Source organism: Elephas maximus, chromosome 10 (assembly GCF_024166365.1).
Source record: "Elephas maximus indicus isolate mEleMax1 chromosome 10, mEleMax1 primary haplotype, whole genome shotgun sequence".
NCBI classification, from domain to species: domain Eukaryota; kingdom Metazoa; phylum Chordata; class Mammalia; order Proboscidea; family Elephantidae; genus Elephas; species Elephas maximus.
Genome location: NC_064828.1, coordinates 62,494,289 through 62,520,970, shown reverse-complemented (window position 1 = coordinate 62,520,970; position 26,682 = coordinate 62,494,289). Strand labels below are relative to the sequence as shown.

At 39.3% G+C, this 26,682-nt stretch overlaps 1 protein-coding gene across 1 annotated transcript in view; it reads left to right on the top strand.

The window, feature by feature from the left end:
• Nucleotides 1–25,245, top strand: part of L2HGDH (L-2-hydroxyglutarate dehydrogenase) — a 53,697-nt gene extending 28,452 nt beyond the window's left edge. The window contains exons 7-10 of the mRNA XM_049897364.1: nucleotides 4,155–4,322; nucleotides 7,796–7,953; nucleotides 9,249–9,380; nucleotides 23,222–25,245. Of these exons, the coding sequence (XP_049753321.1) occupies nucleotides 4,155–4,322; nucleotides 7,796–7,953; nucleotides 9,249–9,380; nucleotides 23,222–23,417 (654 nt within the window). The 3' untranslated portion in view covers nucleotides 23,418–25,245. The remainder of the gene's footprint in view (nucleotides 1–4,154; nucleotides 4,323–7,795; nucleotides 7,954–9,248; nucleotides 9,381–23,221) is intronic.
• The last annotated feature ends 1,437 nt before the right edge of the window (nucleotides 25,246–26,682 follow it).

Below are 26,682 nucleotides of genomic sequence, written 5' to 3'. Positions count from 1 at the left end.
CCAGCCTTGCGGTCATAACCATTTAGTTTATGAAACCATCGGGCAAGGATGGGGTGTCTAGGGAAAGAGGCTAACTGATGTCCACAGGACAAGTCTTCTTGTCTACCGATTATTAAAATTTTCCTCTGCCAAGATTACTCTTAAATGCTAATTTGTACGAGACTCAAATATCTTTACCCTTTGGGCCCGTTGAAAAGATCCATTCTTGTCACCAATTTCCCTGGCCATCCAGCCAAACCGTTAGTTGTTGCGCATGAAACAGTGTAGGTCCATACCTCTAGCCTTCTCTCCTTCTGGGCAAGATGGACAACCAGATGTCGTGCTCAGTGTTCTGCCCACTGAGAAGATTTCCCTTCACCACAAACCTTCAGACCACTCCTGAGTGGGGTTCTGGTGCTGTAGCTGTTTACTTTCAAGTGGTGCCAGAATGTTGTGTAGAATCATTTGTAAACCGGGCCTGTATTTTCTTTTCCTTGGTCAGCTGATTATAGAGAACTCCCCATGGTGTCACAGGGGCAGGTTGAGAGGGAGGAGGCAATTTAGCAGGAGTAGGGGCCGTGAGAATTTGAGTCACTTGCCTCTGTATCTTACTTGTGCATGTAGGACCTGTGTAGCCCTGATCTTGAATATTCTACTTCCCCTTAATGGTGGAGGACCACTGGTGGTGCAGTGGTTGAGCACTCAGCTGCTAAAGAGAAGGTCAGATGTTTGAACCCACCACCTGCTTCTTTGGAGAAAGATGTGGCAGTCTGCATCTGTAAAGATTACAGCCTTGAAAACCCTATGAGGCAGTTCTACTCTGTTCTACAGGGCCACTATGAATTGGAATTGGCTCGACAGCAATGGGTTTTGTTTTTTTTTGGTCTTAGTGGTAGAGTGCTGCTGTACACACCCGACATTGTGACTTGGTTCGTCAGACAACACCCAGTTAATAATGAGTAGCTCATTTCACATGGTAACTTGGCGGCCCGTAGTCAAGTGTTCCGGTCAAAGCCAAAAAGTCTCAAAGAAGGATAATTATCTGCAGAGGAGGGTATGACTTTCTTCCAAAATACTAAAGTTCTGCACTGCGATTCACCTATGGGGTCCTGCCAAAGACTCCATGAAATATCCTTATCTGCCACAGTCACTTTAATTACCATCAGCTCTGCTGGGTCATGTGGCCCAAGTAATAGAGCAACCGTGGACTCTATTTAAAGAAAGATTAAAAGTGTTTCTGTTTGTGCCCTCATCTAAGGGACATTTTCACTAGAGTGTGGCCTCATGTGGTGCCATATGGCATATGCAGAGCCTTATGGGTTACCAAACCAAACCAAACCCATTGCTGTCGAGTCAATTCTGACTCACAGCGACTCTATAGGAGGGAGGAGAATGACCCCTTAAAGTTTCCAAGGAGTGGCTGGTGGACTCAAGCTGCTGCCCTTTTGGTTAGCAGTCAAGCTCTTAACCACTATGCTACCAGGGCTCTTACGGGATACCGGTGGATATGTATTTCACCCAGAGTTGCTATATTTGCTTTTTGACATCCTTTAGTATAACTTCTGGGTTTAAAATAAAATATTTGGATACATTTATCAGGAAATATGCTTTTACAAGAGCTTAAAAGAAAAGGAATTTTTAAAATAACTTTCAGGGGAAGGATTTGCAAGCCAAAAATTTATAGATTGAATATGGGGGCTGTCATGGATGAATTATATCCTCCAAAAATGTCTGTCAACATGGCTAAGCCAGATTCCCAGTATTGTATGATTGTCTACCATTTTGTCATCTGATGTGATTTCCCTATGTGTTGTAAATCCTGTCACTATGATGTTAATGAGATGGATTAGCAGCAGTTTATATTGATGAGATCTATAAACTAGATAGTCTCTCAAGCCAATCTCTTTTAAGATATAAAAGGGAGAAGCAGCAGAGAGACGGGGGGTGGCGGGGGGGGGGGGCCGTATACCACCAAGAAAGCAATGTTGGGAGCAGAGCATGTCCTTTGGATCCAAATTTCCTTCACAGAGAAGCTCCTAGACCAAGGGAAGACTGATGACAAGGACCTTCTTCTAGAGCTGACAGAGAACGAAAGGCTTCTCCTGGAGCCGATGCCCTAAATCTGGACTTGTAGCCTACTAGACTGTGAGAAAATAAAATTCTCTTTGTTAAGGCTATCCGCTTGTGGTATTTGTTATAGCAGCACTAGATGACTAAGACGAGGGCAAAGGGCAGTATTTCACTTATGAAATAACAATAGAGTTGCATAGCTTATTTTTTAAAAGAAATTTATGTTTGAACAAATGTATTATTCAATGTTTACCTAAATTTCATTTTGGGAAGTAAAATTAATGTTACTGAATTTAATAACTCTTTAATGTAAAGAGTAACATGATTTCAGAGATCTATAATAGTTTTTAATCATTTCTTTCTTTGGAATTATTGCTTGAGTTAAAAAAAATTAGATTATTTTATGTGGGTGCCATTGTACAAATTTCATTATCTTTATATTATTTATCATTAGTCTTATCTGCATTTTATGTTCCAGGAACAAAATAATTGCTGACTTTTCAAGTGGGAACTGGTAGATTTATATCACAAAAAATATTTCTTGTACTTCTGGTATATAATTATAGATGAACAGGAAACACACAAACCTGTTTAGAAGAAGGTACTATTTTGTTGCTGACATAGCTCTTTTGACTTCGAGTGTCTTAGAACTGCCATCATTTCTTAGCTCATTTGGATTCACTATGGTGAAGTTCCATCTGATTTTTGTTAAAAATGTGACTTATATAACTCTTGAAAAGAGGCTTAACTTCCTAGCAATGGCATCATAAGATGCAAACAGAGATAAAAATACAAGTCCATCGGAATAAAGCTGAATCAGTGAGGGCTGGAAAGAAAGAGCATATTGAGACATGTGAGAACTCTGAGGCTTCAAAAACAGATCTGCTTGAAAAGGAAATCTAGGAGCAGGAAGTTATTAGGAGTAAGGAGTTGCTGGTTGTTTATTCTGTAAGAAGCAAAGACATGGGAACCAGACGGTGGTGGTGAATGGGGGCTAAGTGAAATCATTTAGGAAATATGGTGGCAAAATGCCCAAATCTGGCAGGGTGAAGCTAAAATTATGCAGATGATAATCACAAAATAAAAGTGGTAGGAAATCACAACAGCCAAATAGTAGCAGTCTCGTAGTCAGGGAGGCAAACCGTGATCGTTGTGTGTCTTCTCAGTAAATGTGGTTTGAATGAATGAAGTTTCTAAAGTAGCCTCAGTTTGCAAAGTAGATACTGGTCAGAAAGGAGAAGTTGGTTGGTGAGTTGACTGTAGTTGGAATTGAGCAGAATTCTTCAGTGTAAAACAGCCTAAGAGTAACAGGATGATTACCCTATAAATAATGCAGGAGACTCAGGGGGACCCCATGAGTCTTCGCCAATGTCACAGAAACTAACAAGAAGAAGAAGGCAGGAGAACCAAACCAACTAGTGGCCATCGAATTGATTCCGATTTTTTTTTTTTTTTATGGTAACCCCGTGTGTGTTAGGGTAGAATGGTGTTCCATAGGGTTTTTGTTTTGTTTGTCAATTTTTTTTATTGTGGTGAAAACATACACCCCCAAATATCTGCCAGCACAACAGCTTCTGCGTTTACAGTTCAATGACATTGACTTCCACAGGGTTTCCGTGGCCGATTTTTTGGTAGTAGAGTACCGGGACTTTCTTCTGAGGCAACTTTAGGTACACTTGAACCTGCACCCTTGTGGTTAACAGCAAAGCACATTAACCATTTGTACCACCCAGGAACTCTAAGTCTTCTTCATGTGACAAATAGTTAAATTCCTTGCTAGGTCCTGGTGAAAAAGGGTTTGTGTATGTGGCTGGTTGAGTTAGTATCCATGTTAGGTCAAAGATATATCTGTAATTCTATCATATCTAAATCAGTTTAAGAACAAAATTAAAGGTGAAATCCTCTTACATACCACCATCCTAACTTTCTAGCTACTTCCTAAATGCTAAAGAACTTATTTTGCTGATACTTATGTTTAATTTCATCTTTTTAAAAGAAAAAACTCCAGTTTTCATACTCTGTCTTTTCTCTGATCCGTTTTTCTCCCCTTGACCTATTTTACTCCTCTCCTCTTAATAAAAATCACTGTTTTTATTTTGCACTAGGGAGAGGAGGTTCGGTGTCAGTATGTCGTGACATGTGCAGGACTTTACTCAGACCGTATTTCAGAGATGAGTGGCTGCAGTCCTGATCCTCGAATTGTACCCTTCCGGGGAGATTATCTGCTCTTGAAGCCAGAAAAATGCTATCTTGTGAAAGGAAATATTTACCCAGTAAGTAATGATGCTTCTGCCTTCTCACTCTTCTCAAGATGGTTGTTGGCATGTTGTTGTTGTTAGGTGCCGTCAAGTCGGTTCCGACTCATAGCAACCCTATGCACAACAGAATGAAACACTGCCCGGGGTCCTGAGCCATCCTTACAATCGTTGTTATGCTTGAGCTCAATGTTGCAGCCACTGTGTCGATCCACCTCGTTGAGGGTCTTCCTCTTTTCTGCTGACCCTGTACTCTGCCAAGCATGATGTCCTTCTCCAGGGACTGATTCCTCCTGACAACATGTCCAAAGTGTGTAAGACACAGTCTTGCCACCCTTGCTTCTAAGGAGCATTCTGGTTGTACTTCTTCTAAGACAGATTTGCTCGTTCTTTTGGGAGTCCATGGTATATTCAATATTCTTCACCAACACCATGATTCAACGGTGTCAATTCTTCGGTCTTCCTTATTCATTGTCCAGCTTTCACGCGCATATGATGCGATTGAAAATACCATGGCTTGGGTCAGGCACACCTTAGTCTTCAGGGTGACACCTTTGCTCTTCGACACTTTGAAGAGGTCCTTTGCAGCAGATTTACCCAGTGCAATGCGTCTTTTGATTCCTTGACTGCTGCTTCCATGGCTGTTGATTGTGGATGCAGGTCAAATGAAATCCTTGACAACTTCAGTCTTTTCTCCGTTTATCATGATGTTGCTCATTAGTCCAGTTGTGAGGATTTTTGTTTTCTTTATGTTGAGGTGTAATCCATACTGAAGGCTGTGGTCTTTGATCTTCATTAGTAAGTGCTTCAAGCCCTTTTCACTTTCAGCAAGCAAAGTTATGTCACCTGCATAACGCAGGTTGTTAATGAGTCTTCCTCCAATCTTGATGCCCCATTCTTCTTCATACAGTCCAGCTTCTCAGATTATTTGCTCAGCATACAAATTGAATAGGTATGATGAAAGAATACAACCCTGACGCACACCTCTTCTGACTTTAAACCCATCAGTATCCCCTTGTTCTGTCTGAACAACTGCCTCTTGATCTATGTAAAGGTTCCTCATGAGCACAATTAATGTTCTGGAATTCCCATTCTTCTCAATGTTATCCATAATTTGTTAGGACCCACACAGTTGAATGCCTTTGCATAGTGAATAAAACACAGGTAAACACCCTTCTGGCACTCTCTGCTTTTAGCCAGGATTCATCTGACATCAGCAGCGATACCCCTGGTTCCACGTCCTCTTCTGAAATGGGCCTGAATTTCTGGCAGTTCCCTGTCGATATACTGCTGCAGCTGTTTTTGAATGATCTTCAGCAAAATTTTGCTTGCGTGTGATATTAATGATATTGTTCTATAATTTCCACATTGGGTTGGATCACCTTTCTTGGGAATAGGCATAAATATGGATCTCTTGCAGTCAGTTGGCCAGGAAGCTGTCTTCCATATTTCTTGGCATAGACGAGTGAGCACCTCCAGCGCTGCGTCTGTTTGCTGAAATATCTCAATTGATATTCCATCAATTCCTGGATGTTTTTCGCCAAGGTGATGTTTTTCGTTCAGTGTAGCTTGGACTTATTCCTTTAGTACCATCGGTTCCTGATCCTATGCCACCTCTTGAAATGGTTGAACATTGGCTAATTCTTTTTGGTATAATGACTCTGTGTGTTCCTTCCATCTTCTTTTGATGCTTCCTGCGTCGTTTAATATTATCCCCATAGAATCCTTCGCTATTGCAACTCGAGGCTTGAACTTTTTCTACAGTTCTTTGAGCTTGAGAAACACCAAGCGTGTTCTTCTCTTTTGGTTTTCCATCTCCAGCTCTTTGCACATATCATTATAATACTTTACTTTGTCTTCTTGAGACGCCCTTTGAAATCTTCTGTTCGGTTCTTTTACTTCATCAATTCTTCCTTTTGCCTTTGCAGCTCAATGTTCGAGAGCAAGTTTCAGAGTCTCCTCTGACATCCATCTTGGTCTTTTCTTTCTTTCCTGTCTTTTCAATGACCGTTTGCTTTCTTCATGGATGATGTCCTTGATGTCATTCCACAACTCGTCTGGTCTTCGTTCACTAGTGTTCAATGCGTCAAATCTATTCTTCAGATGGTCTCTAGATTCAGGTGGGATATGCTCAAGGTCATATTTTGGCTCTCGTGGACTTCCTCTGATTTTCTTCAGAAAGAAAATCAGAGCAAGTCCACAAGAGGTTCTTGGCATAGAGGGAATAAAAACAAAAACTTTTACCTGCGTCAGAAGTAAGAGAGATTTTGACAGCCTGTTTGTGCGTTCGTTTTATCTTTCTCTTGAGGTTAAATCCCTACTGATCTTATGGTCATTCCATTGTAATTAGTTGCCCACAAGTACGAGTATTCAGAAAGCATCAGTGCACCACGAAAAGTGCTATCAAGAAAAACCTGATTCTTCCTCCTCTGTGCTGGAGGGAGCATCCTAAGACAACTTTCCCTTATGGCAGTCCCAGATACCCAGCCCTCTTTTCTCTATTCACGTTCCGTGCAGGTATAAAAAAGGAGATGAGGCCAACCTGTAGTTGTTGTTTTTTTTTTTTTTTAAGCTGTGGTTTAGGTGAAAGTTTACAGCTCAAGCTAATTTTTCATACAAAAATGTATACACACATTGTTATGTGACTCTAGTTGCAATCCCTTTAATGTGACAGCACACTCCTCCTTTCCATCTCGGGTTTCCTGTGTCCATTCAACCAGCTCCCATCCCTTTCTGCCTTCTCATCCCATCCCCAGACAGGATCTGCCCATTTAGTCTCATGTATCTACTTGAAGTAAGAAGCATACTCTTCACGAGTACTATTTTATGTTTTATAGTCCAGGCTAATCTTTGTCTGAAGAGTTGCTTTCAGGAATGGTTTTAGTTCTGGGTTAACAGAGAGAGTCCAGAGGCCATCTCTTCTGGGGTTTCTCTAGTCTGTCAGGCCATTAACCCCAAACTGTAGTTTTAAAGGATAGAAGGAAGACAGAGCTATTTAAATGATTTCATTCCTTGTGTCTGGAACAACCTAGAAATGAAATCCCCTGAAATATATTAGGTTGAATTTGGCTATTTGATATTTTTGACTTTGCCAAAACATCAAATTCAACTTAATACATTCCCACATTACAAAAGCATGTGGTATGAATGTGGTTTTTTGGGGCTTTTTATGTTTTTTGTTTTTCTGGCAGCTCTGATTTTACTTACCAGCCATATACATCCCTAGCTGAAGTAGGACAGTTCATCTTTTTTTTACTGCAGGAAGATGAGATAGGACAGTGCACGCTAGTGTCAGTAGCGTCAGTGTTTCCTATGTGCTATTTCTAAGCAGAAGCGTGTTAATAGGAAAGAACATCTGAGTACAGATCATAAACAATACAGATTAAATGTATAGGAAGAAAGTGTCCCATATTACCAATTGAATGCTTGTATCTGTAGGAAAATGGATAACGAAATGGAGTTTATCGTTCTTTGCTGTGTTAAATCCGTAGGTCCCAGATAGCCGGTTTCCTTTCCTAGGAGTTCACTTCACACCAAGAATGGATGGCAATATTTGGCTAGGACCTAATGCAATTCTTGCCTTCAAACGTGAGGGTTACAAACCCTTTGACTTCAGTGCCAGAGATGTTATGGATGTAATTGTCAATAGGTAAAGACTTTATTTACTTATAAATGATTTTAGGTGCTTATGTTTTTAACGTGGGAAATGTTGTTTTTCTTGGTATCCTACTTATTGGGTAAGTCTTTGTATTTGTGATTAGTATATTAAATTTTTTATTGGTAAAAATGAAGAGTTTTGTGAAAAAAGTGTAATGTCTTAACTACTTCAAGAAAATTCTGATGAGCCAGGGCAATGGCTTAGCTAAAAAGCATAAGACCAAGAACCTATCACGCATCTGACAATCCAAATCTTACATTGCTAACCTCCTAGTTGAAAAAAAGTATGAAATGGCTTACTTTGATAACATCATTTCAAGTCAGTCACCATCATTTTGTTAGCTACTGAATAAATTGCTGGTAACCAACGTTGTTTTCTTTTGTGGAAAACTAACAATACTGTTGTGTTGGCTTGGAATGCAAGTCATTATAAGAAATAATGAGGTATTTTGTTTGGTTATTCTAGTAGTGTTTCTCTCCTGAGGGTTTCACATCAAAATCACTGGAAAGTTTTTTAAGCTATACTTGGGTTTCACCCTCCAGAGATTCTGAACAGAAGATTAAGGGAGGGGCTTCCCAGCGTGTATGCTTGTAAAAATACATACATACCAGTTGTCAAATTGATTCTGACTCATGGTGACCCCATGTGTGTCAGAGTAGAACGGTGCTCAATAGGGTTTTCTGTGGCTGATTTTTCAGAAGTAGATCCCAGGGCCTTTCTTTTGACAAGCCTCTGGGTGGACTAAACCTCCAACCCTTTGGTTAGCAGCTGAGCACATTAACCATTGGCACCACCCAGGAACTCCACATACGTACATACACATATGTAAATAGGCTCCAGTAGGCTGTCCAGATTCTCACTTTAGGCAAACTGCTAGAGTATTTTATCCCTGGCTGGCTAAAGAAAAGGAAGGTGAATGTCCTTACTTGTTTAATGCTCTGACTTGATGATTTGTTAATGCCTTCTAGGTGTTTTGAAAACACTTAATATTTGCATTAGAAAGCCTAAATGTTGGCAGGGTTAAAGAATCCAGTCTGAAGCTAGCACTCCATGGGAATGCTTTCAAATTTGAGTTTGGAAGACATTGTTTACCTCTTGATTGGCCTTGTTTACCCCTCTCTTATTGGCTAAAAGTTTATTTTCTTTTTGTATATAGTTTTTCTAAGTTTGCCTAGATTTCTTTCAAGCCCTCCACCACCCCCAAATAAATAAATAATGGTTGTGAAAATGTCTTCTGGTGGCAAAAATTTATTTTCTCTTATCAAGATTTTTTTCTTGATTTTCAGTGGATTGGTTAAGCTGGTGTTGGAGAATTTCTCCTATGGAGTTAATGAAATGTACAAGGCCTGTTTTCTCAGTGCAACAGTGAAGCACCTCCAGAAGTTCATCCCTGAAATTACTGTCAGGGATATACTTAGGTAAGGAAGAAGCGGTAAGGATTGTAAATACAGGCCTGACCTAGGTGAATGTGAAAGGTCAGTCTGACTTGGTTATTGGGAAACAATACTTTTGGAGTCAACCAGTGTGTCCACTAAATTTTTGCTCCTTTTTCTTCCCCAACAAATTGTTGAGTTCCCATTGCAGCACATGTATTGCTATATCATGGCCCTTTTAGTGCATAAACTAGGTTTATTTATAATTGGGAAACCCTGGTGGCCTATTGGTTAAGAGCTACAGCTGCTAACCAAAAGGTCAGCAGTTCGAATCCACCAGGTGCTCCTTGGAAACCCTGTGGAGCAGTTCTACTCTGTCCTATAGGGTTGCTATGAGTTAGAATTGACTTGACAGCAACGGGTTTGGTTTATTATTATTATTTATAATTAGACGACCTTACTGTGTTAAACTGAAATCTTCATTTGCAACTTTACTGCAGTGATGTTAGGTCTTTACCTTTTTTTCTCTTACGTTAAAAACATCTTACCTAAATTTTTTTTTTTTATTAACCTTTATTGAGCTTCAAGTGAACGTTTACAAATCAAGTCAGACTGTCACATATAAGTTTGTATACACCTTACTCCGTACTCCCACTTGCTCTCCCCCTAATGAGTCAGCCCTTCCATTCTCTCCTTTCGTGACAATTTTGCCAGCTTCCAACTCTCTCTATCCTCCCACCCCTCCTCCAGACAGGAGATGCCAACACAGTCTCAAGTGTCCACCTGATATAATTAGCTCACTCTTCATCAGCATCTCTCTCCTACCCACTGTCCAGTCCCTTTCATGTCTGATGAGGTGTCTTCAGGAATGGTTCCTGTCCTGTGCCAACAGAAGGTTTGGGGACCATGACCGCCGGGATTCCTCTAGTCTCAGTCAGACCACTAAGTATGGTCTTTTTATGAGAATTTGGGGTCTGCATCCCACTGATCTCCTGCTCCCTCAGGGGTTCTCTGTTGTGCTCCCTGTCAGGACAGTCATCGATTGTGGCCGGGCACCAACTAGTTCTTCTGGTCTCAGGATGATGTAGGTCTCTGGTTCATGTGGCCCTTTCTGTCTCTTGGGCTCTTAGTTATCATGTGACCTTGGTGTTCTTCATTCTCCTTTGCTTCTTGCCTAAAATTAAAAAAAATTTCTCCTTGACCACTTACTCTGTGATTCCAAAGACTTTCGACTTTAATTCTGTATAAGTTAATTGATATACTGTTAACTAATTAGGTAATAAACATATTAAAACATTATTACATTTTGATTCATTCTTAAAACCTCTTAGAACTGCCTCCTTTGCCATGAGACCAGAAGAACTGTTTGGTGCTCAGCTACCATTATTACTGAACATATTGATCAAAGAGTCTATAGGAAAATCCTGATCAAAAGGGGGAAAATGTAGAACAGAATTTCAAATTATCATTGACTCCAGACTTCCTGGAGCCATGAAGTTTGTATGAACCTCTGAAACTATTTAATAATCTTTAAATTTTAAACCAAAAATATCCCCTGAAGTCTTCTTACAACCAAACAATAGTTTAGCTTAACTAGTAAAAAATATCTGCCTTGATCATAATGCTCTTTTAAGAACTATCTATATGGGATGAAATTGATAACAGCAACTTGAAACATTATATAGGAACCTTAGAGGGCAGTGAATTTATGTTAATGGGGGAGGAGCAGCTCAGAAAAGGAGGGTGAGAATGGCTGTACAACTCTAACGGTGTAATCAGTGTCACTGAATAGTACACATAGGAACCGCCGAACTGGTATATGTTTTACTGTGTGTACTTTCAACAATAACAACAAAATAAATCTTAAAAAAAAAAAACTCCTGGAAACATTCCTAAGCCTGGCGTCTTAACCTTGTTTCCTGTCTGCATTTTTTCTTCTTTTTTTTTTGGCCCTAGTTGGCTCAGGGACTCTACCTGTAGGATAGAAGTGGAAAGTAGTGTGGTAACAAGCTAAGCCCTTGCTACAAAGGTATGGGGCAAAGAAAGGGAACTTATTTATTTTTTCTTTAAGATAAAAGACTTTTTGGACTTGATCTATAGATTGTCCTAAATACTACCCAACCCTATTTTCTTTCCTCTTTGGTGATTTTTTAGGGTGTTCATCTTCCCTAAACCAGTCACTTATTAAGCCTAATTAGCAGTGGACTTTGAGGTACTCTCCCTGCATCTATAGTCCATCTCCCCCTGACTCTCCAGAACACCAAATGTCTGTCCTCTGTAACAGCTGCTGGACTTGCTAGTGTAAAATGTCAGCAGGCTTGACTCTGTGTCTGGGAAGAGAGCAGTAATCACCTGAGCTGTCTCCCTTAGGGGAGCTTCCTGGTGTAAATCTGACTCTAATGTATCATTCTGAGACCAGCCTCTTTGAATGCTTAGAAAAACTGTTAAAACCCAGCTAAATGTTTTTACTCTTAGCTCCCTCACCCCTTTCTACTCACCTTCTGAAATGGAAGAGAGATAAATATCTAGGTTTTATTTTCTTTTACTAGCCTATAAATCTCCTGGGTGGCCCAAACGGTTAAGCACTTGGCTACTAACCAAAACGTTGGCAGTTGAAACCCACCCAGAAGTGCTTCTGTCTGGCGATCTGCTTCTGAAAGGTCACAGCCTTGAAAACCCTATGGAAGCTTGAAGGCATTATGCTGAGTAAAATAAGTCAGTCACAAAAGGGCAAATATTGTATGCCCTCACTTATATTAAAAGACAAGAAGAGGCAAATGTATACAGACCAAAGTTTATTTGTGGGTACCAGGGGCAGGAGGAGGGGGGTTATTGCTTATGGAGCACTGAGTTTTGATTTACAGTGATGAAAGAATTGCTTTGGTGAACGGTAGGGTTACACAGCCAGTTAATGTAATTGCTGTCAATATGTGTACTGTAAAAACTTAAAGTGGCAAGAGTGTGATAGATATATTTTCAACAACAACAGTAAAAAAGAACAGCTGCTGAGGCTGCTTACATACAACCGAACACCTCATGGGTTTTGGTTTCTTGGTTTGAAGGCTTAGAGACATGATATCATGGGACATCCCAGCTAATTGGCCTAATATTGTATTTAGTGCTTCTGTTTAATCATGTAGCTCATTGTATAGTTCCTGGGGTCTTAAAAGCTGGCAAGCTGCCATCCAGGGCACAACAATTGACCTCTATTTGCCTGGAGCAACAGAGGAAGAAGGAGAGTCAGGAATGGGAGGAAGATGGAAATGGAATGGAATGAAGTGGAATGTTTGGCTATTTAAGTACATGACAACTGCCTCCTTTGCCATGAGGCCAGAAGAACTGGATGGTACCCAGCTACCATTACTGAACATTTTGATCAAAGATTCTAGAGAAGGATCCTGGTCAAAAGGGGGAAAACATAGAAAAGAATTTCAGATTCTCATGGACTGCAGACTTCCTGGAGCCATGAAGGTTGGATGAACCCCTGAAGCTATTGCCCTGAGATAATCTTAAAACCTTAAACCAAAAATATTCCCTGAAGTCTTCTTAAAACCAGACACTAGTTTAGTATTGTGCTATTTTAAGAACCCTAACCGTATGGGATCAAATTGACAACAGCAACTCGAAAGATTAGATAGGAATCTTAGCAGGCAGTGAGTTTATGTTAATGCAGGAGGAACAATTCAGAAAAGGAGGGTGAGAATGGTTGCACAACTTGAAGATTGTAATCAGTGTCAGTAAATTGTACATATAGAAATTGTTGAATTGGTGTATGTTCAGTTTATATTCTCAACAATGAAAAATAGAAAAAATTTAAAAAGAAAACCCAACGGAGCAGTTCTCTTCTGCGCACATGGTGTCACCTTGAGTCAGAATCGACTCAACAGCAACTAACAGCAACAGCCTATAAATAAAGGCTTTTGTGTTTCCAGCGTTGGTGACCACTCCAGTGTAAGGATATAAGGGTGTGAAGCCCAGTTACTGGTTTCATTGGCATGTATTAGAAAAGGGTAGAGTGCACTGCAGGCGGGTACATTTGGGAGTGAATTCAGTCACAGATGGGTTTCTTTTTAGAGGTAGAGGAGCTGAATATGTTCAGCAATTAAATCCATTTACTCCTTCCCATGATTCCTGTTGCTGTTAAATGTGGGAAATATCAGTAACAAAAAGGAAGTTGTAGAAGATGTACAGTTTAAAAACAAAGATGATAATATATACAGTTTATGGATCACACGTGTAACAGAATAAAAACAAGTGTGAGAATGATAAACACCTAGTTCGGGAGACCGACTACCTTTGGGAAGAGAAGGAAATGGAGTCCGGAGAGTTCCACGGGGAGCCTTGATCATATCTGTAATGCTTTATTTCTTAAGCTGTTTGGTAAGAAAGTGATGTTCATTCTCTGTACCTTTTCGTATGCCTGAAATATTACATAATACTAATTTAAAAATAAGATCAACAGACTTTCCCACACTTCGAAGCCAAAATCCTACATTGTCTTATTCATCTTGCAAGCCAATATAATAAAGCAACAAATGCTGTATCATTGGTATCAAGGTGGGAGCATATCCTGCAGCTGCAGTTACTAAAAGAGAAATGAAGCAGCACTTTCAGTGGAATACGTTGCCCAAGATGGCGTCCTTAAATTGCAGTAACCACCACAGGGAATCCAACTTGACTTCTCATTGCCTATGCTCATTTTGAGCAATGTCCGTTGGAAGAAATCATTTATTCATTCATGTTTGAAAACACTAGATTGGAATGTAAAGCTGTAACCTGTCAAATATATGCACTGTTGTTGTTGTTAGGTGCTGTCGAGTTGGTTCCGACTCATAGCGACCCTATAAGACAGAGTAGAACTGCTCCATAAGGAGCAACTGGTGGATTCAAACTGCCGACCTTTTGGTTAGCAGCCGAGCTCTTAACCACTACGCCACCAGGGCTCTATATATGCACCAGGCATACAAATTTCTCATTGTTAAATGATAATCCCTAAGGTCCACAATTCTAGCTTTAAACTCATTTGATTTGTTCTGTGATTAATTTTGACATATTAGTCTTAACAGCAGGTTGTTATCTGTTAGCACTGTGTGGATATAGAAGATGAAGGCATATATGCCAGGATCCCCCTTTTCTCCCACATGTCATTTTGGAAAACGTCTTATTTGGGGAATTCTAGAGTTAATTTTCAGGCAAGATGTCTTTTATCATGAATAATAGCTAAAGACTATATTATGGATGTCATTGTGAAACACAAAGGCAAAAGCCAAAAATTCCTGCAATAAAGTTCTAATGGAGACTTTAGTTTAAGGTGGTCTAGACCAGGATTTCTTAATCTTGACACTGCTGACACATTAGACCAATAATTCTTTGTTGTTGGGGACTTCCCAGTTCACCGTAGGATGTTTAGCAGCATCCCTAGCCTCTCCCCACTAGATTGCTGTAGAGCCCCCTAGTGGTAACAACCATCAGTTTCTGCAGACATTGCCAAATGTCCCCTGGGGGCAAAATCTTCCTTGATTGAGAACCACTGGTGTAGATAACTTGGTAACCCTCACACTACAAAATACCAAATTTGAAGAAAATATAATCAACCTCCTTTGAAATGCATATAGCTGAGAGTGCAAGAAAGTAACCAGCATCCTCAGAGACAAAATGCAAAGAGGACATTGAAAACTCAGGTACTAAGAGGAGATGTGCTACTGCTGTCCTGGGAGGGGTGGAGAGGATTTGCTGATTTTGGTAACTGAGGCACTTAGGGTTTTTTTTGTTGTTGTTTTGTTTTTTATTGATGTGTGATTTACATACAATAAAATACACAGATTTTAAGTGCTCAATGAATTTTGACTATTACGTAAACTCATGCCTCCATCACACAAAACAAAAGATAGAACTTTAAGGACTTTCAGTTGTCATTTGAGGGCTGGAAAAGAGGCCTTGGGTCTGCACAAGGTAGAAAGTTGGAACTGAGACCCCTGTATGAGGCAGGGACTATTGAAAGGATGCATCTCAATGGAAAGGTAGTTGTGGGGTAAAGATTTTCTGTACCTCAAGTAATGTGGCCTTTGGTTCCTGAAATATAACTCTAAACTCTTTGGATTTCCTGAGTGTTTAAAGTGCTTTTGTTACCTAGACCTCTAGACCACTCCTGAGGGTTTATGCTAATAGCTGGGGAGTTAATGGGAGGAGAACCCTCATTAAATTTAGCTACAGATATAAGTAAACATGTGGCTACAGCTAACACTAAACCATTAAAGGTAGCTGAATTCAGATATGGAATCTGCTAATTTGGTCTTTCAGTTGTTAAGAGTTATAGGTTTGTGTTGTATTTGATCAGATTCTAGCCCTATTGAATATCTACTATGTACAAGGCATGAATCTAGAGATGAGAGTGTTTTACACTACAGTTGTCCTTGCTCTTAAACTTATGGTGAATAGTTATCTTGAGATTTCAAATTATAATACTCATCTCAAGCTGAGATGTTCTGAGTGGCCAAAACCAAACCAAACCTATTGCAGTCGATTCCGACTCTTAGCGACCCTGTAGGACAGAGTAGAACTGCCCCCATAGAGTTTCCAAGGATCAGCTGGTGGATTCAAACTGCTGACTTTTGGTTAGCAGCCGAGCTCTTCACCACTACTCCACCAGAGCTCTGTTCTGAGGGGAGATACCTCTATATAATCATCCAAAGAAAAACCCTGAAATTGCATTAAGTGCTTAATAGGGAACATGAGAAATTTAGTAGTTAAATATTTCATGTTAAATAGTTACTTTCGTTTGAACTAAAGCAAGATCCTAAGAAAGACTTAATATTTTATATTTTTCAATTCAGATTGTAGGCTTTGAACACTTGGACAAGAGTGTAGAGAACATTGAGAATATACGTAATTGGTGTTTACAAGAGAAATACATATACATGTGTATTTTTATCAGTAATTTATCCGTATTAACTTCTATGTGCTTGTAAGGAGGAAGATAAATGTAGTAACTGATCATCTGTGCAGAGGAAAGTTTTACATTGTAAATGAACATCAGTGGCGAGGTATGCCACTCTGTGTCCCCAACAACACTTTGGCCTTCTGCCAGATGCAAGAAGAGGAACAGGAAAACTCAAAACACAGATGTCCTGAAGAATTTTATCTTAAGAATAAATAAAGAAGTGCTCAAGGTTATCATGTATAAACTCCTTTAGTTTATTGCAGGGTAGTCATGGCAAGGCACACAAGTAAGACCTCTAGACATTCATTTAGCATTCGAGAATCAGAACTAACAGTTACAACGTTAGAGTCCAAATCTTTAGACTTCAGGCCTTTTACCTTTAATGCGCGGCGTAGGGGAGGAGAACGTATCTGTCAATTTGTCATACTGTGGGGGCTTGTGTGTTGCCATGATGCTGGAAGCTATGCCACCGGTATTCAGATACCAGCAGGGTCACCTGTGGAGGACAGGTTTCAGCTGAGCTTCCACATTAAGACAGACTAGGAAGAAGGACCCAGCAGTCTACTTCTGAAAAGCATTAGCTAGTGAAAACCTTATGAACAGCAGCGGAACATTGTCAGATATATTGCTGGAAGAGGAGCCCCCCGGATTGGAAGACACTCAAAAGATGACTGGGGAAGAGCTGCCTCCTCAAAGTAGAGTCGACCTTAATGACATGGATGGAGTAAAGCTTTCAGGACCTTCATTTGCTGATGTGGCATGACTCAAAATGAGAAGAAACAGCTGCAAACATCCATTAATAATTGGAACTTGGAATGTACGAAGTATGAATCTAGGAAAATTGGAAATCATCAAAAATGAAATGGAACACATAAACATCAATATCCTAGGTGTTAGTGAGCTGAAATGGACTGGTATTGGCCATTTTGAATCAGACAATCATATAGTCTACTACACTGGGAATGACAACTCGGAAGAGGAATGGTGTTCCTCGTCAGAAAGAATGTTTCAAGATCTATCCTGAAGTACAATGCTGTCAGTGATAGATAAGATCCATATGCCTACAAGGAAGACCAGTTAAGACGACTATTATTAAAATTTAGACACCAACCACTAGGGCCAAAGATGAAGAAATAGAAGATTTTTATCAGCTGCTGCAGTCTGAAATTGATCGAACATGCAATCAAGATGCATTGATAATTACTGGCGATTGGAATGCAAAAGTTGGAAACAAAGAAGAAGGATCAGTAGTTGGAAAATATGGCCTTGGTGATAGAAATAACACCGGAGATCAAATGATAGAATTTTGCAAGACCAACAACTACTTCATTGCAAATACCTTTTTTCACCAACGTGAGTGGTAACTATACACATGGACCTCACCAGATGGAACACACAGAAATCAAATTGACCACATCTGTGGAAAGAGATGATGGAAAAGCTCAATATTATCAGTCAGAAGGCCAGGGCCCCACTGTGGAACAGATCATCAATTGCTCACATGCAAGTTCAAGCTGAAACTGAAGAAAATCAGAGCAAGTCCACAAGAGCCAGAATATGACCTTGAGTATATCCCACCTGAATTTAGAGACGATCTGAAGCATAGATTTAACACATTGAACACTAGTGACCGAAGACCAGATGAGTTGTGAATGACGTCAAGGACATCATACATGAGGAAAACAAGAGGTCATTGAAAAGAAAGGAAAGGAAAGATCAAGATGGTTGTCAGAGGAGACTCTGAAACTTGCTCTTGAGTGTCGAGCAGCTAAAGCAAAAGGAAGAATTAATGAAGTAAAAGAACTGAACAGAAGATTTCAAAGGACGTCTCGAGAAGACAAAGTACTATAATGACATGTGCAAAGAGCTGGAGATGGAAAACAAAAAGAGAAGAACACGCTTGGCGTTTCTCCAGCTGAAAGAACTGAAGAAAAAATTCAAGCCTCGAGTTGCAATAGTGAAGGATTCTATGGGGAAAATATTAAACGACACAGGAAGCATCAAAAGAAGATGGAAGAAATACATAGAGTCATTATACCAAAAAGAATTAGCCAATGTTCAACCATTTCAAGAGGTGGCATATGATCAGGAACCGATGGCACTGAAGGAAGAAGTCCAAGTTGCCTTGAAGGCACTGGCGAAAAACAAGGCTCCAGGAATTGATGGAATATCAATTGAGATGTTTCAACAGACAGATGCAGCGCTGGAGGTGCTCACTCGTCTATGCCAAGAAATATGGAAGACAGCTTCCTGGCCAACTGACTGGAAGAGATCCATATTTATGCCTGTTCCCAAGAAAGGTGATCCAACCGAATGTGGAAATTACAAAACAATATCATCAGTATCGGAAACCCTGGTGGCGTAGTGGTTAAGTGCTGTGACTGCTCACTAAGAGGCTGGCAGTTGAGATCTACCAGGTGCTCCTTGGAAACTCTATGGGGCAGCTTTACTCTGTCCTATAGGGTCGCTATGAGTCGGAATCAACTCGGCGGCAGTGGGTTTGGTTTGGTTTTGGTTATCATTATCACACGCAAGCAAAATTTTGCTGAAGACCATTCAAAAACGGTTGCAGCAGTATATCGACAGGGAACTGCCAGAAATTCAGGCCCATTTCAGAAGAGGACGTGGAGCCAGGGATATTATTGCTGATGTCAGATGGATCCTGGCTGAAAGCAGAGAATACCAGAAGGATGTTTACCTGTGTTTTATTGACTATGCAAAGGCATTTGACTGTGTGGATCATAACAAATTATGGATAACATTGAAAAGAATGGGAATTCCAGAACACTTAATTGTGCTCATGAGGAACCTTTACATAGATCAAGAGGCAGTTGTTCAGACAAAACAAGAGGATACTGATTGGTTTAAAGTCAGGAAAGGTGTGCATCAGGGTTGTATTCTTTCACCATACCTATTCAATCTGTATGCTGAGCGAATAATCCGAGAAGCTGGACTATATGAAGAAGAACGGGGCATCAAGATTGGAGGAAGACTCATTAACAACCTGCGTTATGCAGATGACACAACCTTGCTTGCTGAAAGTGAAGAGGACTTGGAGCACTTACTAATGAAGATTGAAGACCACAGCATTCAATATGGATTACACCTCAACATGAAACAAAAATCCTCACAACTGGACCAATGAGCAACATCATGATAAACGGAGAAAAGATTGAAGTTGTCAAGGATTTCATTTGACTTGGATCCACAATCAACAGCCATGGAAGCAGCAGTCAAGAAATCAAAAGACGCGTTGCACTGGGTAAATCTGCTGCAAAGGACCTCTTCAAAGTGTCGAAGAGCAAAGGTGTCACCCAAGTGGTGTGCCTAACCCAAGCCATGGTATTTTCAATCGCATCATATGCATGTGAAAGCTGGACAACAAATTAAGGAAGACCGAAGAAGAAATGACGCCTTTGAATTGTGGTGTTGGCGAAGAATATTGAATATACCACGGACTACCAAAAGAACGAGCAAATCTGTCTAAGAAGAAGTACAACCAGAATGCTCCTTAGAAGCAAGGATGGCGAGACTGTGTCTTGCATACTTTGGACATGTTGTCAGGAGGGATCAGCCCCTGGAGAAGGACATCATGCTTGGCAGAGTACAGGGTCAGCGGAAAAGAGGAAGACCCTCAACAAGGTGGACACAGTGGCTGCAACAGTGAGCTCAAGCATAACAAGGATTGTAAGGATGGCTCAGGACCAGGCAGTGTTTTGTTCTCTTGTGCATAGGGTCACTATGAGTCAGAACTTACTTGACGCCACCTAATACAACAGCAACAGGGAGGAGACTTGACCACCCCTCGAACTCAGAGGAGGTCTCCTGCAGATAGGGTCCAGGGTTGGTTGTGGCAAGCTGTATCTCAGTGGGCTCTCAGTCTTCAGACAGAGAGCCAGAGAGACCTTTTGCGTCTGTCTTTTCGCAAAAAATGGGCAAAAATCTATGGGCCTGTATACTATGTGTGCTATCATGTTTAACTATAAATTGGTATGTTTTATTGCCAATTAGGAAATTGTTGTATTTTGCTAATTTACAGAGATTTGAATTATTACCAGTTAGGGAATTGTTGTATGACTCTTCATGTTCTTGTTTACTACATATGTGCAAGACCAAGTTGGTTAATTAAAAATGATGGAAATTGTTTAGTGACATATTTATGTTTTATTAATTTATAGGGATTTGATTAATATTACCTTCCATAATTACAGAGTACAGGTACAAACTCCATTTAGGGAAGTTATTTATGACCTCCTTTACATGCTCCTGGTGGCCCAGTGGTTAAGAATTATGGCTGCTAACCAAAAAGTCAGCAATTCGAATCCACCAGCCGTTCCGTGGAAACCCTATTGGGGCAATTCTGTTCTGTCCCATAGGGTCACTATGAGTTGGAGTAGACTAGATGGCAATGGGTTTGATTTGGTTACATGCTTCTATTATTTTTTTCAAGGTTAGAACAACTTTCTAAGGACTTATAGTTAATGGTTAAAGACTATTCTAGAAGTATATATGTTTCTATTTCTAAGTTCAGAAATTGTTTTCAATTTCACATTATAAATGACTTATGCGTAGGTGTTTCAGAGGATTATAAATACATCATAACAAGCCACAGAGGCTAGATGAACCCCCAAAACTACTGCCCTGAATAATCTTTAAACCTTAAAAAATATCCCCTGAAGCCGTTTCAAAACCAAACAATAGATTAGCTTAAGTAGTAAAAAATATCTGCCTTGGGCATTAGGCTGTTTTAAGAACTGTCTATATGGGATAAGATTGACCCAGCAATTTGAAAGATAAGAACCTCAGGAGGCAGTGAATTTATGTTAATGGGGGAGGAACATCTCAGAGATGGAGGATGAGAGTGGTTGTACAACTTGAAGATTGTAATCTATGTCACTGAATTGTACACGTAGAAACTGTTGAATTGGTGTATGTTTTCCTGAGTATATTCTTGACAACAAAATAAATAACATTAAAAAAATTATAACAGTGTAAAAAACATTATTGAAGCATACATAACAGTGATGTGATTTAAGAATATTACAAAAAGCATATATAACAAAGATGCTGTTAACAGCAACAAAAGCATTTTCCAAGAAAAGAGAGAAATGCTGCTCTGATGAGTTAATATAAGCGACAAATATGGAATGCACCAAATGGACCACACACTGGCTGATACACTGACATGCATCCTTCCCCTAAGAAAATTTAGCTTTCAGTTCAGTTCTGTCTTTTTGTGTTCTAACTTTATATCTGATCCTTACTTGGAAATATCTCCTGCCCAGATTCCCTGCAGGCATCTACAGGGCAGAATACTTAACCTTTACCATAGAACCTTTCCCACATGTCATTTTTATTTACCTGTCAATGAACAGTATAGCTGTGTGACTTCAGTCAAGTTACTTAATCTCACTGAACTTCTTTGATGTTAAATATAAATGGTATTAGTTTCTTAGAATTGTTTTGAGAATTAAATGCACTTGGAAAACCCACTGCATGGAGTCCATTCTGACTCATAGGAACCCTATAAGACAGGGTAGAATTTCCCCATAGGGTTTCCAAGGCTTCAGGGAAGCAATAAACACTTCGTAAACAGCGTCTTATTATCATTATCTCTTCTTGTAAACACTGGTGTCTTAGTGGTTAAGTGCTACGGCTGCTAACCAAAGGGGCAGCAGTTTGAATTCACCAGGCGATCCTTGGAAACTCTATGGGGCAGTTCTACTCTGTCCTATAGGGTCGCTGTGAGTTGGAATCGACTCCATGGCACTGGGTTTGGTTTTGGTTTGGTATCTCTTCTTAGCTAGGCTGAGGTCATAGAGAGCAATGCCCTCATGTTGTTCTTTGTATCCTCCTCAAGTACTTATCTGAGTTGGCCCAGAATCACTCAAAATTGTTCAATATTGTTCCTGGTTTCTTCGGTCCTGGTGGTGTGATACGGCAGCCATTTTAAAACTAGATTTCCTTGAACAGTTTCAAAGGAGGTGCTTTTGGGTTCCAGAACCATTTGATTTTAATTACATCTGTAAAGTATACTTTAACTCTTTTAAAAACTTACAGAAATGTAGTATGGGAACTCAAGTGTTATAAAACAGAGCTTTAAATAGCAAAGACACAATAGCATGCTGCCAAGTTAATTCATTTTTATATTTTTCTTGTCATCTCTGTTTAATTGAAGGTTATTCTGGTATAGAATGATAAACTGTAAATAATTAAAAACAAATTACAAAGCAAGAACTTGTTGCTATTTGCAAATACTTTTCTCTGTAAGTTTTAATAGTGTGTAATCAAAACAAAATAAAAACAGAATACTGTAGCTGATAAGGATCACAACTGAAATCCATAACCTTTGCTTTCCTAACTTTGTATTAATCAAGAGAGCTGTATTGTTCCCATTGTTGATTTTATAATAAATTCATTTGTAAATTTAAATTAAGAATACATCTGTTATAATTGAATGTAAATTTATCTGCTTCTTTTGGAAAGGACAGATTTTTATACAGTAAAACCTGTAAAAGCTGAAACCTGTGTAAGATGGAAACCTGTCAGAGAAGGAAAATTAAAATATTTTCCACTAAAACAAGCGATAGAAAAGTCGTAATACTAAACCCTGTCAAAGGCAGAAAGTTTGCGAGACCCAGAAAAACAAGTTAGTCCCTTAAAGTTCTGACTGTCACAGGTGTCACTGTTACTGACTAACCTATATGTTTATTCACTGACAAACATTCAGTGACTATTATCATGTGGTGGACTTTAGGCTCTAGGCTGAGGATATAGGCTTGACAGTCTACAACTGGACACCCTTTGGCTTACCACTAACCTACATATTGAGTTCCTACGTAATTTGCATTTGGAAGAGTAAAGACTATATTGCTTTAAGAGTGGGTTTCAAAACCACTAATTGTAAAGTGTCCTATCTCTTCCTGCCTCTCTTTTGCTTTTACAGAGGTCCCGCTGGAGTACGAGCCCAAGCCCTGGATAGAGATGGAAATCTGGTAGAAGATTTTGTATTCGATGGAGGGGTTGGGGACATTGGAAGTCACATTCTTCATGTGAGAAATGCACCTTCCCCTGCTGCCACTTCTTCCCTTGCAATTTCTGGAATGATTGCAGATGAAGTACAACAAAGATTTGAATTGTAAATAATGAAAGGAGCTAGGTGTGCATTTTAACCTCCACATTCAGCAAGAAGAACCTATTAATTGCATTCTTCAATTTTAAGAAAATTATTTGAAAATCTCATTTTTAAGTCACAGATAACCACTGAATTATTAAAAGTATGTAACATAGAATTAATCATTTTTATAAGGCTAAAGCCCATGTTTTGTGAATAAAGAGGTTCCCGTGCCTGGCAGGATACGGTTACATCCATCCTGAATCCCTGGCTTTGTTAATGACCTGTCCTCACCGACTGTGAGCTAGAGAAGAGTTGGCCCTTTTAGAATTGCAGGGAAAGATGGATTAAAAAATTGATGATTCCCTTAACTTTTTGACTTTGTAGTGTCTAAACTTTTTTGTCTCTCCCAGACAAGAAAATATAGTTTATTGTAGGCTACAAACCTCCTCTTAATTTTGAGGAATCACAGGGAAACTCACATTATTTAGAACAACGAAATTTGTGTTTGTGGATTAAAAATTCTTGATTTGAAGAAAATACATGAATTTTACATTTTAAGTAGTTTGGATGAGATTTTGTCTTAGCTGTAATATTTGTAAGAACGAACTTTGCCAAACAAAGTCAAAACTTTATAATCGACTTGGTGTGTTGTCATCACAAAATCTAAACAGCATACACTGTGAGTAGTTGTTGCCTACTCTTCAGTATTCTGTGATTGAAAAACAAAAAGAACGTGGAGCTAATCTTTTTTTAGGAGAGTAATTTTAGAGTCCTGATGCTGATTGATAGAATTCTGTGATTTAAAAAATTGTTTACCTTTTCTATCTCTGTTCTTCAGTCACGTTAAGGTTCTCAAAACATTGGCCAAGGTTGCTAATGATTCATGCCTACTTGGTTTTTCAGGGATCCTGTGAAATTTTATGAAGATATTTCTCCTTTTTTGGTAAATACCTAAATTTGAGGCATTCACTTTTGTAACCGCAAAAGTGCCTTACATTCATGTGTACTTCATGACTATTTTAAATTGTTGCATACTGCTCTGCTGTATACTGTATATATGTCTGTGGTATTTGTTGAAATGACTCTTATAATTCAGAAAGTTGGAAAATAGAAATATAAATGAAAATGCGGCAACCGACTGACTGGGGAAACTTGTATTACAGAGCCATCATTTAGGTGGGACATTTTCATCCTTTCCCTCACATATGTTTTCTCAGGATTGATCTTCCAACCTTCATATTTTCTTTCCTCTTATTTCTCCAAAACTGTGTTAGTGGAAAGGATGTGAATTTTGGCTAATAGTAAGAATGTTTTTGTTTTCTTCCTTTTCCCTTCACTTCAAACCTCGGTGATTACATTGATTGAGCTACCTCATCCATTAATGTGAAAGGCAACATACATGTTACCAGCTCATGTTTCAGAAATAGCACATCACGGATAAATAGACTAGACACTTATTTGACACTTGGGATGAAAATATTGAAAGCATTCAGAAACCATTCACAGAAGAAACAAGCCCTAATGGCACTTCATAACAACTAATTTCTCCAAGAAATGTAACACACAGATACTTTTCTGTTCCATTACAAGATTATTAAGGTATGGAAAATACTTAAATCCTCTATTTTATCAACAGTGAGATTACATACACACTAAGCTGTGAAAGACTGAAATTATAAAAATAACATTCTTGATTGAAGTACCCTCACCAGATTTATGTTTGTACTATACCCTGAAAAAATGTGTGAAAATTTTGTTGAAAATGTTTTGAATATGTAGATTATTCTATTTGTAAAACATTTTGTACTCACATCAGTAGCATTCATTGTTTACTACTGATATATTTAAGAGTTTCGTGTATTTCTGAGTGAGAAGAAAATGTATATTAAAAATATTTTAATGAGCCTTGTGTGGGAAACATAATTTTTAGTTTCATAAAACTTTTCACTCAGATTTTCTGTATGTAAAGCATGAACTATCATAGCTTTAGGTAGCAGCCAATCTTAAAAAACAATACCAAAACTTCTGTATTTGTGTATAATGTAAAAATGAGGTAGTTTATATTTGGGGTAAAAAGTGAAACATTTTAGGTTACCTTCAGAGTGTTTAGTTTGTGAGGAACTCTTAGTATACCAGCAAATATATTTCTGGTGCTTCATGTTATATAACTTAACATCCTTTATCCATGCGTCTTTGGGAAACCCTGGTGGCATAGTGGTTAAGTGCTACAGCTGCTAACCAAGAAGTCAGCAGTTCAGATCCACCAGGCCCTCCTTGGAAACTCTATGGGAACCTATAGGGTCACTATGAGTCGGAATTGGCAGTGGGTGGGTATATATCAAAGCCCCTCCCTTGATCCTCCACCATTTGGGAAGTTGTCTTTCTTACTGGTAGAGTTCAGTTTCCCCTGAGGCTAGTTGGGAATTTGCCTACTAGCCTGTGGGATAACCTTAACTCTTAGAAGTTTCCTCAAGGCATGGTAATGGAGTAGTGTGTACTGCAGGGTCCTGACTTGGGAGTTTGTTGGACTTCCTTTTGGAGGCTGTCCAACCCTGATGGCTGTGCCTGGAGCCATCCCTGTGTGAACCTAGGAGGGAGGGTGTCTTTTGTTTAAAAGCTGGCTGTGCCCTGCTGGGCCCTTGAACTGTATCCAGGCTTCTTGGTCAGATGTTTCTTCATCTTTCTGAGCATACACTATTATCTAAAAATCTTCTTGTATATAAATTTTTGAGGAGCAATTGTGAGGTCAGTTACGTACTAAGTTTTTCCTAATATAGGAAGCCATGAAATATCTTCATTATATTTAAGGTGGAAGAGTGGGTGCAAGGACAGGTTAAGTGGTTAGAGAAAGAGAGGGTGCCTAGAAATGTTTTCAAATAGTTCGTACCTGTTGTTATATTGTTAGGTGCAGTCGAGTTAGTTGTGACTCATAGCAACCCCATGTACAACAGAACGAAACACTGCCTGGTACTTCACCATCCTCACAATCCTTGCTATGTTTAAACCCATTGTTGCAGCCACTGTGTCAATCCCATCTTCCTCTTTTTCATTGACTCCAGCATGATGTCCTCCAGGGACTGATCCCTCCTGATAACAATAGAAATAATGCCCCGAAGGGAAGAACAGAGGTGAAGTCTACTGACTCTTTTTATTCCTTTTGTGAAGTGTTACTATTTTCTGCAAAGGGAAGGGTCTCACATCAAAGTTATCTCATTTTAAGTTTCTTTTGTCCCTTGATAAAATGAGAGAATTTAACTTTAAATTTGGCTGAAGGAGTGTGTGAAGGCATG